The sequence below is a fragment of the Maniola hyperantus genome, chromosome 15 (assembly GCF_902806685.2).
Source record: "Maniola hyperantus chromosome 15, iAphHyp1.2, whole genome shotgun sequence".
Taxonomy (NCBI): domain Eukaryota; kingdom Metazoa; phylum Arthropoda; class Insecta; order Lepidoptera; family Nymphalidae; genus Maniola; species Maniola hyperantus.
In genome coordinates, this window is record NC_048550.1 from 1,777,718 (window position 1) to 1,791,917 (window position 14,200).

General features: G+C 38.9%; 3 protein-coding genes across 4 annotated transcripts in view; 2 read left to right on the forward strand and 1 right to left on the reverse strand.

Moving 5' to 3' along the window:
* Phf5a (PHD finger protein 5a) overlaps positions 1–14,200 on the forward strand; it is a 107,048-nt gene that overhangs the window by 26,415 nt on the left and 66,433 nt on the right. The gene's annotated exons all lie outside the window — the stretch shown is intronic.
* LOC117988736 (AN1-type zinc finger protein 1-like) lies at positions 273–1,917 on the forward strand. The gene is made up of 3 exons (XM_034975916.2): positions 273–794; positions 1,059–1,161; positions 1,332–1,917. Exons 1-3 carry the CDS (start codon positions 511–513, stop codon positions 1,854–1,856), a joined length of 912 nt encoding a protein of 303 aa, XP_034831807.1. The 5' UTR covers positions 273–510; the 3' UTR covers positions 1,857–1,917.
* The window catches only part of Lgr1 (Leucine-rich repeat-containing G protein-coupled receptor 1), a 29,324-nt gene continuing 17,188 nt past the window's right edge, over positions 2,065–14,200 (reverse strand). Inside the window, exons 2-13 of one of the 2 annotated variants that reach the window (XM_034975915.2) lie at positions 12,642–12,765; positions 12,210–12,284; positions 11,123–11,191; positions 10,367–10,462; positions 9,034–9,099; positions 7,307–7,375; positions 7,054–7,128; positions 6,546–6,663; positions 6,236–6,352; positions 4,785–4,879; positions 4,513–4,680; positions 2,065–3,215 (exon numbers count right to left, since the gene is read on the reverse strand). In XM_034975915.2, the coding sequence (XP_034831806.1) occupies positions 2,126–3,215; positions 4,513–4,680; positions 4,785–4,879; positions 6,236–6,352; positions 6,546–6,663; positions 7,054–7,128; positions 7,307–7,375; positions 9,034–9,099; positions 10,367–10,462; positions 11,123–11,191; positions 12,210–12,284; positions 12,642–12,765 (2,162 nt within the window). In that variant the 3' untranslated portion in view covers positions 2,065–2,125. Of the gene's footprint in view, positions 3,216–4,512; positions 4,681–4,784; positions 4,880–6,235; positions 6,353–6,545; positions 6,664–7,053; positions 7,129–7,306; positions 7,376–9,033; positions 9,100–10,366; positions 10,463–11,118; positions 11,192–12,209; positions 12,285–12,641; positions 12,766–14,200 lie in introns of those variants that run through there. The other variant, XM_069503216.1, reaches the window with a different exon arrangement.

Sequence of the window (14,200 nt, forward strand, 5' to 3'; positions counted from 1 at the left end):
GAGCCATCGTGGTCATCACGAAGCAACGCAGATGTTATATACGCCTCACGAGCATTCGCCACTTCTTCCTGCTGGCCGACAGCCTGGTACACTCGTGCAGGGCCCACCCACAGCAGACTTAATTTGGTCGGTCCATCGCATCTCTAGTAATATAGTAGATAATCTATGGTCCATCGTATGGATGACCTTCCTCGAATGACGAATGATGGGCGGATCCAAAACTATATTTTTACTCTTTGGTGATTTGATAGTGTGTGGTAAAAACCTGTCAATTTCAATGTCAAATTTCCAATTGAAATGTCATTTACCTAACCTACAGCTTAATTGTTTTTCCACTAAATTGGAATAAAAAATAATATTTTGGCACTACACAAAGCAATAAAATCAAAAAAGAGCATAAATCTGTAGATAGAAAAATTTATGAGGCAAACGTGCAGTGAAAAATTACGGTAACTTGAAAGGACCTCTTTGTGTGCAGCAACCTGCAACTCCTGCTATATTTATAAAAATATGGAGTTTCCTTCTCTCGGCGAACATTGCCAGAAGAAAGACTGTAACCAAGTTGACTTTCTGCCTCTTCAGTGTAAATGTGGGATGGTATTCTGCCGCCAACATTTCAACGATCATTGTTTATCTGGAGAATGCGAGTTGGCGCCGAAACCCAAGGAGGTTAACTTTGAAAATGACGATCAGATTTATAGATGCTCGTCGAAAGGCTGCAGGAAGGGGAATCTACATGAAATGCTGTGTAAAAAGTGCAACAAACATTACTGTATAGAACATAGGTTTCATCCGTAAGTACCTTATCCATAGGTTATTTCCAGATTATATTGCAAATACTTGACAACCACACTTGATCCTTCCCACTTTTTTACTTCTTCTTATTTTGCTTTGTGGCTTTCAGTAGTGCCATTCCGAGCGTAATGCACTTCACCAATGTCACATAGTTTTTTTTTAAATCGTATTGCTAAACCCCTGAACATGAACATTTGGATAAAATAAACAATTTGACTTCTATAATTTAATCTGATTTTTATTTTTATATTTGGTAATTGTAGATCCTGTCCCGAGATTGATGATGAGACGATGACAGCAAAAATAGAGCAGTTTGAAGCACCAAGACGTCAGTTCCAGGAAGCTAATAAGTTTCTTCAAGATAAGGTAAGCTTTTACTTACAAAAAAAATAGGGGTTTGAAATTAATGTAGTCCACGTTGACGAAGTCGCGAACATAAGCTTGTAGCTAAATAAATCTCTTACTACATATTCCCATCTCTTTTTATTTCACTGTAAATGTTTGAGATGCCTATTTAATAAGTTTTCTTTCCACAGATAACGGAAAACATAAGAAAAGCCCTGCAGTCCTCAGCAAAAGTGAAGACTGCATCAAAAATCCATTTAATGAGGATCAAGCAAAAAGCAATTGGCCCTAAATCCATACCAGTATCAGATAGAGTGTATTTTGCTATTAAAAAACCTACGGACATGCAACCAAAACCAGTAACTATTGTAAATGATGAACAGAATATAAAGAATATTGAGTCTATAGCTTTAGATCCAGATTTAAAAGGCACCGTTGCTGTATTTATTTCTAAGAAATGGAGTCTAGGTCGTACCATTGATAGTATATGCGATACATGTAATATTAGAAATGATAATAACCAAATAGGCGACACTAAAATACGGTTATTTAGACAATTAGATGGTTATTGTATAAGTCCTATAAAAATGGATGTTGAAATTACCGAGTTATTGACAAAAGAGGTTTTGTTAGAAGGTGATAAGTTGGTCATAGAGTATATAGATAATCGTGTCATAAGTAATCTAGAAGATAATGCACAGATATTTTTAAGTTAACTGTATAAGAATTGTATAGTTTATTTTAATTTTTGCAATACATTGTTTTATGATTGACACAACATAATATGCTTTTCTGTATCATTATCAACCCATCGCTGGCTCATTAGTGAACATGAAGATAGTGAATCGAAGATTTCCCATGGAATTTTTAAAAACTAAATCCACAGGAGGTTCATCTAGTAGGTAGGTAAATAAAACAAACAAAATCTTAGTAAATACCTATAATAATATCAATAGTAATTAGTTAAAATAAATTAGCCTAATAATTACAAAATCTCAACGTCACCATTTTCCTTGTTCATAGAAATTGATCTATTGTAATCTACCAGCGGCATCAGCTGCGCGGGCGCGGAGGGGTTGGTGTGCGCGGTGGGAGGGGGGGTGGCCGCCATCTTGTATCGCTGCACTAGCCAGCTGCACCAACCCGTGCGAGCTATCAGGGTTATGAGATCTCTTCTATACTGCTTCGTCAGGATCGCGTACAGGAATGGGTTCGCACACGCGTTGAGCGGGTAAAAGAATACTAGCAACACTTTCCCGTGGCTCACATCGACTAGAGGAACGCCAGCTAATGCTGTCACTCCAAAGAAAGCCACAGGTGCCCAACACAACAAATCTGTACCAATCAATAAAGCCATTTTATTGGCTATCCGTCGTTCAGCCGCAGCCGCTGCCCCTCTACCCCCATACTTCTCTCCACCCCCACCCAAAGATCTATAAATCTGTACATAACACACCACTATAGTCACCCAGGCGATTGCATTCGTTAAAAATAGAGATCCTTGGTACACAGCATCACCAACTCCTTCACTCTCAACTGGTAAACAAATCGACGTTGATGAGTAATCAGAAACGCCAGCCAATGGCATGCCAGCCATTAGGATTGAGAACATCCATCCTCCAATCATTATCTTCGCAGCAGCACCCAAAGATATCCGCCTTTCTAAATAAATCGCGTACGTTATCGCGAACCATCGCTCCAAAGTCACAATGGTTAGCGTAAATACTGATAGCTGTCCGGAAAATACCGAAAGGAATCCGGCAATTTTACATCCAACTCCGTACTGCCAGTTGTAAGCGTAGTTGAAGAATTCTCCGTAGCTCCTGAGGTCAACTACAGCCAGCATAAAAAGGTACAGTCCCGTACACAGATCCGAGAAAGCCAAATGGCACATAAGAAACCTAGGCACTGTTAGTTCCGTGTGGTTGGTAAGAAGCACTAGTAGAACAGCAGTGTTGCCAACCACGGCAGCGGCAACAACGAACCACACACTGGCCCTGAGCCACGACCAGCCCATCACGTCTTCACAAGGGTTAAGAGCGTCTGGTTGTGGTGTGCATTTCACTATACGGCGGCTGAAACAAAATTGTTGGGGTTAGTCATAATTTCCATAGCTCTGATCACAGAGTCTGGTGTCAGAAGTGATGATAGCCTAGTGGTTAAAACCTATTTGGGGGATCCGGAGTTCGATCCCAGGCACCTAACTGTTCGGAGTTACGATTCACACTAGCAAAACATCGTGAGGAAACTTACAATAACAGAGTTCTGCATAATGTTTTTAAAACTGTGTGAAGTCTCGTGTAAGTACCTACCCATTATTAGTTGTCTACTATTCGCGGAATTGTCTTATACCAGGACCTAGGAAGCCTACCACTTTATTATTTAAAAAAAAATATTACTTATTATTATTCGGCGTAACGATATCTTCAGAAATGAGGGATACGACGCGTAGATAGAGACATTGATACCTACATACTAATACTGTAGGGCGATTGTCTAAAACCTGCATCAATCATTATTACACTCTCAATTGTTCTGATTGGCTGAATTTGTGCGATTCTTGTTGCAACAATGCATTGTGGCCCATAGTGAGCGAGCATTAACCAATAGAGATGATTGCGATCGTGACATTGTAGCTGTCAAACAACCGCGGTAGGGCCACTGGTTAGATAGACTAAAATCTACACATTGCGTGGTCACACTGCCAGGCGTCATCCAGCGGCGTCAGCATTCCAAGAATTTCGACGCTAACGCTAGACGCCGCAGATGTGCCTAGTGCCTACCTAGATACGTCCTACGCTCAACACTGTCAAACTGTGCCAACTGTAAGACTACATTTGGTAATAATGGTTCAATAGGTAGGCCTACGTTGTAAAGGAACTGGATGTGTGAAGTGAAAGTGTGTGGTGTCGCAGTTGTGCCATCGGTTAGTTGGAGGGAAAACCCAGGAAAAGTAATGCGTAAGTACATAATCCAAGAAATCACCCAATGGTTAAGATATCGGTCTTTTATTCGTGAGGTCGGGTTCAATCCTGGATACGCACCTCTAACTTTTCGGATTTGGGTAGGTATGTGTGATGAAGGAAAACGCTGTGGGGAAACTTGCATGCTTAGAGAGTTCTCCATGTTGTTCTCATTAATTATTATAAAACCGGTCAAGTGTGAGTCAGACTTGCACACGAAAGGTTCCGTAGGTGGCGGCTATTTCGAAATTTTTATAATTTTTTGTTATAGCATTCTGTGAAAATTTCAACTCTAAGGTCTAGTAACGGACGGACGTAAGTAACGGACCGCGGAGGCTTAGTAGATAGCTTAGAGCTTAGAGGCTTCGGGCACGGAACCCTAAAAAGCAAGAAGAAGAAAAAAAGTCACCTGGAGCCGATGTTTCCGCATTCGACGGAGTAGGACACGCCCAGGCTGCTGTTGAAAGGCGCGTGGAACTGCTCCGACTGCTCGTCTTCCAGACTACCCGAGTCGGAGAAGTACTCTTCACTGTCCCATTCCTCCTCGTAGCTTTCTGTGGACGTATCGTTCCAGTCACTAGAAGGAAATCATACAACTTGAAACTCTTGGAAATTAAAGGTTTGTGTAAATAATATTGTCTAAATACCAATTATAGTAGGTAGGTACGTTTTAATACAAACCTTAATAACGTCGTCAACTTTTCAGCTGAAGTTGGATTTGAGGATCGTCGCTTTCTTAGTTCTCGAGAAGGGCTCTGAGCATTTTGGTTGCATCTCTGTTGGCAAAGAATTATAGATATAAATATAATTAATGATATATGATTCCCGGCTGAGTTTGTTGTGGGCTCTTCTCAGACCTAGGCGCGTTTAGTTTTAAGTACGTATTAATTATCACCACTATATCATCTGACAAATTAACAATTTTGACCATTAGTAAGCGTAACATTTTACCTACTCTGAATAAACATAGTTTGATTTTGAAATAGTGTTTCACTTGGAAAAGGGTCAATTTGCGTGCTTAATTACTTAATAGGTACCCTCTAATGCATCTACTCGTGTGGTCAAGTATAGCTTGTATAGGTTGTATTCTATAAGCAGTCTCAGTTTGCAGTTATAATAGAGCCGAGGTACTCAGAAAATTAGTTCATTTCGGGCCCATTAGCCACGCAACAGTTACTAATTTCATAAATGCTTCACGCTGCGCCCTGATATAGGTCATTACGAAATTTATGAGCTCTTAGCTGATAATAAAGTTCAAGGTGAAATGTAAAGATTAGTAGGTTTTTATTAACCTGGTTATTTATAGCCAATAGTTTTGTAGTTTTGTAGTTTCTTACATGGTTTATTTACGCACGAAGTTGTCTCGAGATACATATAGAGTAACCGACATAGCTCAACGGGTTGCGAAGCTGAAGTGGCAACGGGCAGGGCACATAGTTCGTACAACCGATAGACGTTGGGGAACCAGGGTGCTGGAATGGCGACCTCGCACCAGAAGATGCAGTGTTGGACGATCCTCCACTAGACGGACGACATCAGACGAGTCGCAGGATTCAGGCGGCGCAAGACCATGGCACGTGGAAGTCCCTACAAGAGACCTATGTCCAGCAGTGGACGTCTATCGGTTGATGATGATGATGATGATGAAGGATATAAATAAAAAAATAAAAAAAATTTATTTCAGGTCTGGGACCCATATAGAAACATGTTGATACAATTAAAGATTAAAATGTTTATAAACAATATTTACCATTTCTATTATTATTAGATTATTAGTAGTATACAGTCTTAGCAGGAACCCTGCCCTAGACCTACGCATTACCGCATAAAAGTCGTCAACCCTGTGCATCGCAAACATACCCGACGCGCTACACCTCCACGGCAGCCCTAGCAGAGCTCGAAACGCATTGTTGTACTGCACTCTGAGAGCGTCAATAGTGGTTTTAGTATAGTCGTACCAGAGCTGAGAGGTGTAGAGCGCCTGGCAGTAGGCTTTGAACAGGGTGATTTTTACTTGTCGGGAACAGCGGGTGAACCGCCTAGCCAGCATGTTGCTTTTAGCCGCCAGAGACCGTCTCTGTCTCTCTAGGTCCTCATTGTCTTTCATCGTGTCGCTTAATACTATCACTGACCTGCTTCATAATAGCAAGCTGTGTCTCGTAGAGCTTGTGTTTGGCGGGGTTGTGTCGCTCGGGGAATTGGAACGCGCAGCAATGGAAGTGGTGCGTCAGGTATGCTTCCCTCAGGTACTGTCCATAATAAAAAGGATTTTATACAAATGTAACCTTACTTATAAATTAAAAAAAAATATTGTTGCCTAATTGGGGAGTTCACAGGTGGCGCCTTTCTCATCCAGCAATCTTTTCAGGACGAAAAGTAGCTTAGGGCACTCATTTTTCGGATAGATAATATGTATATTCGTGGACCTAGGTAGATACTTACTCTAAAATCGTAAATAGAAGGGATGTACTTTAAGCTCGGAGTTTTTTCTATTTTGAGAGTCTCGAGATTTTCAAGCCCCTTGGTAGGAAGGTAGGTGACGGCCGTGTTGCTAAGGTCTCTGAAAAATGTTAGGTAATTAGTATTTACTATTTAGTCCAGCGAGGTTTTATTTTGCCCCCTTTAGGGGTTGAATTTTGCAAAATTCTTTTTTAGCGGATGCCTACGTCATAATAGCTATCTGCATTTTATATAATACTAGCTGATCCCCGCGACTTCGTCCGCGTAGATTGAGGTTTTTAAAGATCCCGTATAGCCTATGTCACTCAAAAATAATGTAGCTTTCTACTGGTGAAAGAATTTTTTAAATCGGTTCAGAACCTAGTTCTTTAGATTACCCCCTACAAACAAACTTAACGACATTACCCCTTTATATAATAGTATAGATATAGAAGATTTAGATTTCATTACCATCACAATTCATTGGACAATCTAGTAGGTAGGTACTTACAACTGTCGTAACAATAGGTTTCCAGCGAATGCCAGGTCGTCGAGTCTTCTCAGTTTCGTGTTACCTTTGAAACTCCTGGGGAAAACCCATTTTTATAGTCACTCTTCGATTGTTAGGTACCTACTAGCTAATTAATAAGCAATAAAAATAGATCTATAATAAAATTAGATGCTCAGACTAAAAAAATTGACATCCAAAAATCTTTTGATTCTTTCTCATAAGCTAATAAGGAAGCAAAATTGTGCAAACTTACAGCTTTGATATTTGCGAGTTTTTGAACGCGTGTGCAGGCACCTCCTCTATCAGATTATAGTTCAATGACCTGGAATGAGATAATCTAATGATACGAAATCTACGATGATTTAAACTCTATCCGAATTCCGAAATAGTTTCAGTCATAATTAAGTTTTAGAACCTATTACCTACTTACATACAAAGAACGCATAAACATAGTAAATAATGGTTATCTTCTTTGTAGTTACCTACATACGTGAAACAAATACATTAATTATGTTTGTGCATATCGTTTGCACGTTATTTGCGTCGGTCATAGCAATACTATACAAATATTTACGCGGCTCGCGGTTCGCGGGACTGCAATTTAATGTGCACTCACTATTTGCACTTCCATTTATTATGACTTATTTGCGATGTAGTCCCGTTGTCCCCGTTAGATTTGAATAAAATTATTAATTTGCGAATGCTATAGTCTATTTCAGCTTTTTAGGGTTCCGTACCTCAAAAGGAAAAACGGAACCCTTATAGGATCACTTTGTTGTCTGTCTGTCTGTCTGTCTGTCCGTCTGTCCGTCCGTCCGTCTGTCTGTCTGTCTGTCTGTCTGTCTGTCTGTCTGTCTGTCTGTCTGTCTGTCTGTCTGTCTGTCTGTCTGTCCGTCTGTCTGTCAAGAAACCTACAGGGTACTTTCCGTTGACCTAGAATCATGAAATTTGTCAGGTAGGTAGATCTTATAGCTGACATTTGGGAAAAAAATCTGAAAACCGTGAATTTAGGGTTAGATCACACAAAAAAAATTAAATTGTGGTCATGAACTAATAATTAGTATTTTCAATTTTCGAAGTGAGTGACTATATCAAGTGGAGTATCATATGAAAGGTTTTCACCTGTACATTCTAAAACTGATTTTTATTTATTTTTATGCATCATAGTTTTTGAATTATCGTGCAAAATGTCGAAAAAATACGACTGTAGTACGGAACCCTCATTGCGCGAGCCTGACTCGCACTTGGCCGGTTTTTTATTTTAGAGGGTAAGTTTCTACACACCATTTCATTTATAAAATATACCTACTCTACATTAAAATCATAATAAAAATCACTGAATGTGACACACATAACTACTTACGATTTTTTTTTCAGAAAACTTGCAGGTTTAATTTAGAATTTGTGTATAAGGTTTTTGAATATTTTTGAATGCAGTTTTTGTTTTCTTTAAAATTGACGCTTCAGTTTCGTAGATCGAATTCCTTTTTTATTTATTTATTTTTTATTTTTATTTTTCATATACTAAAATTGTAGTTACAAAGTAATAATAAATTAAGTTACATTGGAAATGCTTATCTCTAAACAGAGATTTCTTCCAGGTTCCCATTCAAGGTTGTGAGTAAGGCGTATCAAGAAGTGGAATAGGTCTACGGTTTTATATAGGTAGCTACGAGTAATATAGTTACGATGAGTTCAAAATCATACCAAATTAAAAATAATGAAACTCATATTATTAGGAATACCAAATATCGAGAAAGGTTTCAAAATATAGAGCTACGCTGATGCTTAGAGCTCCTTTACAATGGCGTTTTTCCAACGTAGGCAATTGACGCTGTGTTATCGTATCGCCTACGCGATGGCTACGCTGGAGAAACGCTAGTGTGTAGAGGCTCTACATTAAATTAAGAGATAAAATAATAAAAACGTAATTTATAGAAAAGAAAATACTTAGGATGTGGTATATACCTAGTGACTTACACTTGATCGGCACGAATTCGAAGCGCATGCGATGGAATGCGACGGATGTTGTTGAATTCCAGGTCCCTAGAAAAGATATTGTTTCATGAAATTTAGTATTATATGTAACTAGCTTATGCCCGCGACTTCGTCCGCGTGGACTACACAAATTTTAAACCCCTATTTTACCCCTTAAGGGGTTGCATTTTGAAAAATCCTTTCTTAGCGGATGCCTACGTCATAATAGCTATCTGTATGCCAAATTTCAACACGATCCATCCAGTAGTTTGAGCTGTGCGTTGATAGATCAGTCAGTCAGTCAGTCAGTCGGTCAGTCACCTTTTCCTTTTATATACATAGAAGAAGAAGATAATTAACAATGAATTCTATTTTAACTTAAATCTAAATTAAAACTAAAAAAATATTAAATTAAAACTAAAATAAATGAGATCTAAAGCCTTATTGAGACCATCGCAGCGAGGTATTGTACCCAACATTAGCATTGCCCTTTTGGATGGCCAAACTGATCCTTTGGCCAGCTTTTGGGTCCCTGGTTGACTCGATAACCCGTTTTTAAATTACCTCAAAAAGAGCTCGAGACCCTAGGCCCCACGGCCCCAAGATCTCCACGCCAAAAGGCACATTTCATCTTAATTTTTAGGGTTCCGTACCTAAAGGGTAAAACGGGACCCTATTACTAAGTTACTGCGCTGTCCGTCCATCTGTCTGTCCGTCTGTCTCCAGGCTGTATCTCATGAACCGTGATAGTTAGACAGTTTTTCACAGATGGTGTACTTCTGTTGCAGCTATAAAATCAAATACTTAAAAAGGGAGGGAGGAGGGGGGTCTACGTTATAGAGAGGACCTAGCTAAGTAGATAAGTATAACAATGGATTGACGTAATTTTTGCATGGATAGGTACCCATAATTAAAGATCTGGCTTGCTTTAACGGTGAAGGAAAACATCGTGAGAAAAGATGCATCCCTGAGAGTTCTACATAATGTTCTCAAAGGTGTGTGAAGTCTGCCAATTCGCACTATGCCAGCGTGGTGGATTATGGCTAAGCTCTCCTCATTCTGAGAGGAAACCCGCGCTCAGTAGTAACCGGTACGCGGCAGAAAATAATGTACATCGGCCTTTAGAATGACATTTCGTCTTTTGCGTTGTCTCTGTCACTCATACATATGTGACGTTTTGTCGGTCTCAACGACAGAGACAATTTGCTCTACAAAACCGCTACCACTTTCTAAAGGTACATGTACATTATTTTCTGCCACGTACTATGAGCTATAGTCAGTGATGGGTTGATAGTGATGATGATGGGCATAGTGATGATGCGACATATAAACTCACACGGCTTGTAGATACTGTTGGGATTTGTTCACGTCGTCGTTGTCATGAACATGGCTTAAATTCGGCACTTCTATCAGTCCTGATGTTGTGATCATTCTGAAAATGTACCTACACATGAATATTTAAACTGTTATACATCATGTAGCCAGAACGCTAGCACAAACGAAGATAGACCTACTACCATTAGTACCTACTGATGATTAGTGATATGAAAAAAGTAGATAAAAAATCCTGTATTTTCAAAAGTTTGCAATATATTGCAAATAAAACATCTGAATGACGTTAGAGATCAACGAACGTTGCGTAGATGGGGCAGTTGGGGTCCACGCCGCGTCGTAGGTGGGGCATTCACCCCGAGTTTCGCACGCTATACAATGCGGGTTTGAAAATACAATAAATCACTAAAACTACATGAAAAGCTAATAGTTATTGGCATTGGATTGTACTTAGGTAAGAAGTAGAAAATTAGCGCTAAGTTTTTTCTAGCGTTCTGAGTATACTTTGAAAAACATTGTTTTAGAATTTAGGAATTAACAATCTAGGCAAAAGGCTTTTCCGTTTCTTTTTCTTTCAAAGCTTTTTATACTATGGGAAATTCAAATCTAAATGGTTTAACCTTTTATTTTTTTCAACATAATTCTGAATTTTATCACCTAATTTATTTAATAGAATTAATTGCATAGAAATAATATTATTGGTGTTAAAATAACACCAACAAACTAAAGAAAATTAAAAATCACAAAAATACATACGTACAAGGTGCGCAGTTCAGGCAGAGCCGGCAGCGGCGCTATCTTGTGCAACAGAGGTGCTTGGGTTATACTCCTGAATCAATCAATATCATAATATATGTTATCTAAATATATAAAAGGAAAAGGTGACTGACTGACTGACTGACTGACTGATCTATCAACGCACAGCCCAAACTACTGGACGGAGCGGGCTGAAATTTGGCATGCAGATAGCTATTATGACGTAGGCATCCGCTAAGAAAGGATTTTTGAAAATTCATCCCCTAAGGGGGTGAAATAGGGGTTTCAAATTATGTAGTCCACGCGAACGAAGTCGCGAGCATAATCTAGTCTTTCTATAATATACTAGTTTATGCTTGCGACTTCGTCCGCATGGATTTAGTTTTTAAAAATCCCGTGGGAACTCTTTGTTTTGCCAGGATAAAAAGTAGCCTATGTCCTTCCCCGGGATGCAAGCTATCTCTGTACCAAATTTCGTCAAAATCGGTTGAACGGTTGAGCCGTGAAAAGCTAGCAGACAGACAGACAGACACACTTTCGCATTTATAATATTAGTATGGATTAAAGGAGAAACTGACTGCCTGAAAATCAATCAAATTAGCCTTTGCCTGCGTGATATAATTTACCTAATACCTATAGCCTATAAGTAGGTACTCGGTGTTAATGTAGCTGTGTATCAGTTAAAGAATGTTCAGAATCCGATAGTTAATTCCGGAGATTTTTTTATTCAGATACAAGCTAGCTCTTGACTGCAATCTCACCTGGTGGCAAGTGAATCTAACATGGAAGCGGGCTAATTTGGAAGGGGGATGGCAGTTTTTATTAAATCCATTCCCCTTTGGTATGTACAGTTTAAATAAATAAACCTATTTATAAACAGTAGTCAGTACCTCCTTACTTAGTATAGAAAAACAACAACCCGTCAGCCAGACTGCATAAAATTATCTTAATGATCAATAAAATCATCGATTTTATAACTTCATTGACATACAATCATTACTTACACTTATTTTATTATCGATTTTATTGATCTTTGTGTATTCGCATACATTATTTTGGTTTCTAACTAGAAACAAGTATGATCTACTTACAATGATCTAAGGAAAGGCATTTTTGTCAGATCTTCCACAGCGATATGCTCTAATTTTGATGCGTTCACGACTAACCTGTGAAAAACAAACAAAATTATTGATAGATCCATATTATCCATACTTCCATACTAGGTAATATTATAAACACTATCTGTTCGTTCACCCGATTTTGACGTGTTGAGAAATCCAGCATTAGTTAATGCAATACTAACAAATGTTCCACTTGGTGCAGTCGATAGCCGCGCGCGCTGATGACTCGCGCGTTCAGCCGCGTTATATGTTCGTGGTGAGAAATTCAGCAATAGGTTAATGGAATACTAATAAATGTTCCACTTGGTGCAGTCGATAGCCGCGCGCGCTGATGACTCGCGCGTTCAGCCGCGTTATATGTTCGTGGTGAGAAATTCAGCAATAGGTTAATGGAATACTAACAAATGTTCCACTTGGTGCAGTCGGTAGCCGCGCGCGCTGATGACTCGCGCGTTCAGCCGCGTTATGTTCGTGTTGAGAAATTCTACCGTACCAGTCTTTGCCTGTTGCTCGCAGTTTGACTTCACTGAAACAATAACAAATCCAAACTAATATATATTACAATTTACAAAGGTAGTCGGTTAAAAAGAGCCTAAGGCTAAGAGGTTAAGACGTCAGCTTCCTAGCGGCGGGTCGGAGACCGTGTAATCCCGGGCACGCACCTCTTTTCAGAGATAATATGTGCGTTTAAAATTAAAATACCAATTGCTTTAGCGGTGAAGGAAAACATCGTAAGGAAACCAGCAAGCCAGAAATTTCTCCATAAAGTTCTCAAAGGTGTGTGAAGTCTGTCAATTCACACTTCGCCAGCGTGTTAGACTATAATTGCTATAAAGTAGTTTTTATACAATATTATTGTATTTAACTTTCACGATCTGTTCACGATTGAACACTCTTTTCCTTCTGAGAGGTGACATGTGCTTTGTTATAAGGCGGTGAAGAGATCCCATGATATTTAAAAAAATCTAAATCCACGCGGACGAAGTCACGGGCATTCTTCTTCTTCTTCACTCTGGGCTGGTTTCCGTACGTTGTGCGTGAGTCACGGGCATTATCTAGTTAAAATATAAATGGAGAAACTGACTGACTGATCGACGAGGTACAAGCTCAACCCGCTGGGGCCAAGTTTTCGAAGTGAATTCCGTTCGTAGCAATTTCGTAGCCAGTGTGCTACGAATGGTGCTACAATTATTTAAATAGTCATATTATAATGATATCGATTCTCTTGTACACAATCTCTAAACTAAACTAAATTAACAGGTCTAAATCTAGTGCTATCCTTTTCCGCAAGCAACATTATGAAAGGGATAGCAATAGATTTAGACGTCATTTTAGTTTAGTGTAGAGATGGTGTACAACGGAATTAGCCACATTGTTATCATAATTATGGTTGAAATATTTTTCTAAAAGTCTTCATTGAAAACTTCGTCAACTTCCTTCGTTCAAGTGAACTTGAATTGATATTCCCACTTGATCGATCTGGGTAGAGTCATGGCCAATTTTACCAAACGGTCAGACTGAGTAGAGTCAGTGAATGCCTAATTAAATGAACAATATTTTATTTATTTTGTTACAGTTGAATTCTGTTTATGTATAAATATTTGTTTTATAATTTATTGCCGTAGTAAAAGTCTGGAACTTCAAAGAGTGGCATTGAGACGTAGAAAATGCGTCTTAACTCATATTTTGATTATGATTAATTATAATACGGCATAGCTATGTGTATCTTCTTATCAGTGTTACGGGTACAATATTTTCATGTACGTACCTTGTGTTTATCTAATAAAATATACAAAAAATTCAAAAACCTTTATTTCAAGTAGTTACCTCTAGCCTACTTTATTGTTTGAGAGAAATAATCCTAGCGCGCTCCCCCAGCGCCTTCCACACAAACGTAGCTTTGTTTCTCATTTCAATAATGTGTAGTTTTAAAGTTACACGGGCTGAAACTTAATGAAGTT

Bases quoted from the DNA above. Each gene is read 5' to 3' on its own strand.
- LOC117988736 (XM_034975916.2), top strand. From the start codon at position 511: ATGGAGTTTCCTTCTCTCGGCGAACATTGCCAGAAGAAAGACTGTAAC. The intron at 795-1,058 runs GTAAGTACCTTA...TGGTAATTGTAG, and splicing joins ATAGAACATAGGTTTCATCC to ATCCTGTCCCGAGATTGATG. The intron at 1,162-1,331 runs GTAAGCTTTTAC...TTCTTTCCACAG, and splicing joins ATAAGTTTCTTCAAGATAAG to ATAACGGAAAACATAAGAAA.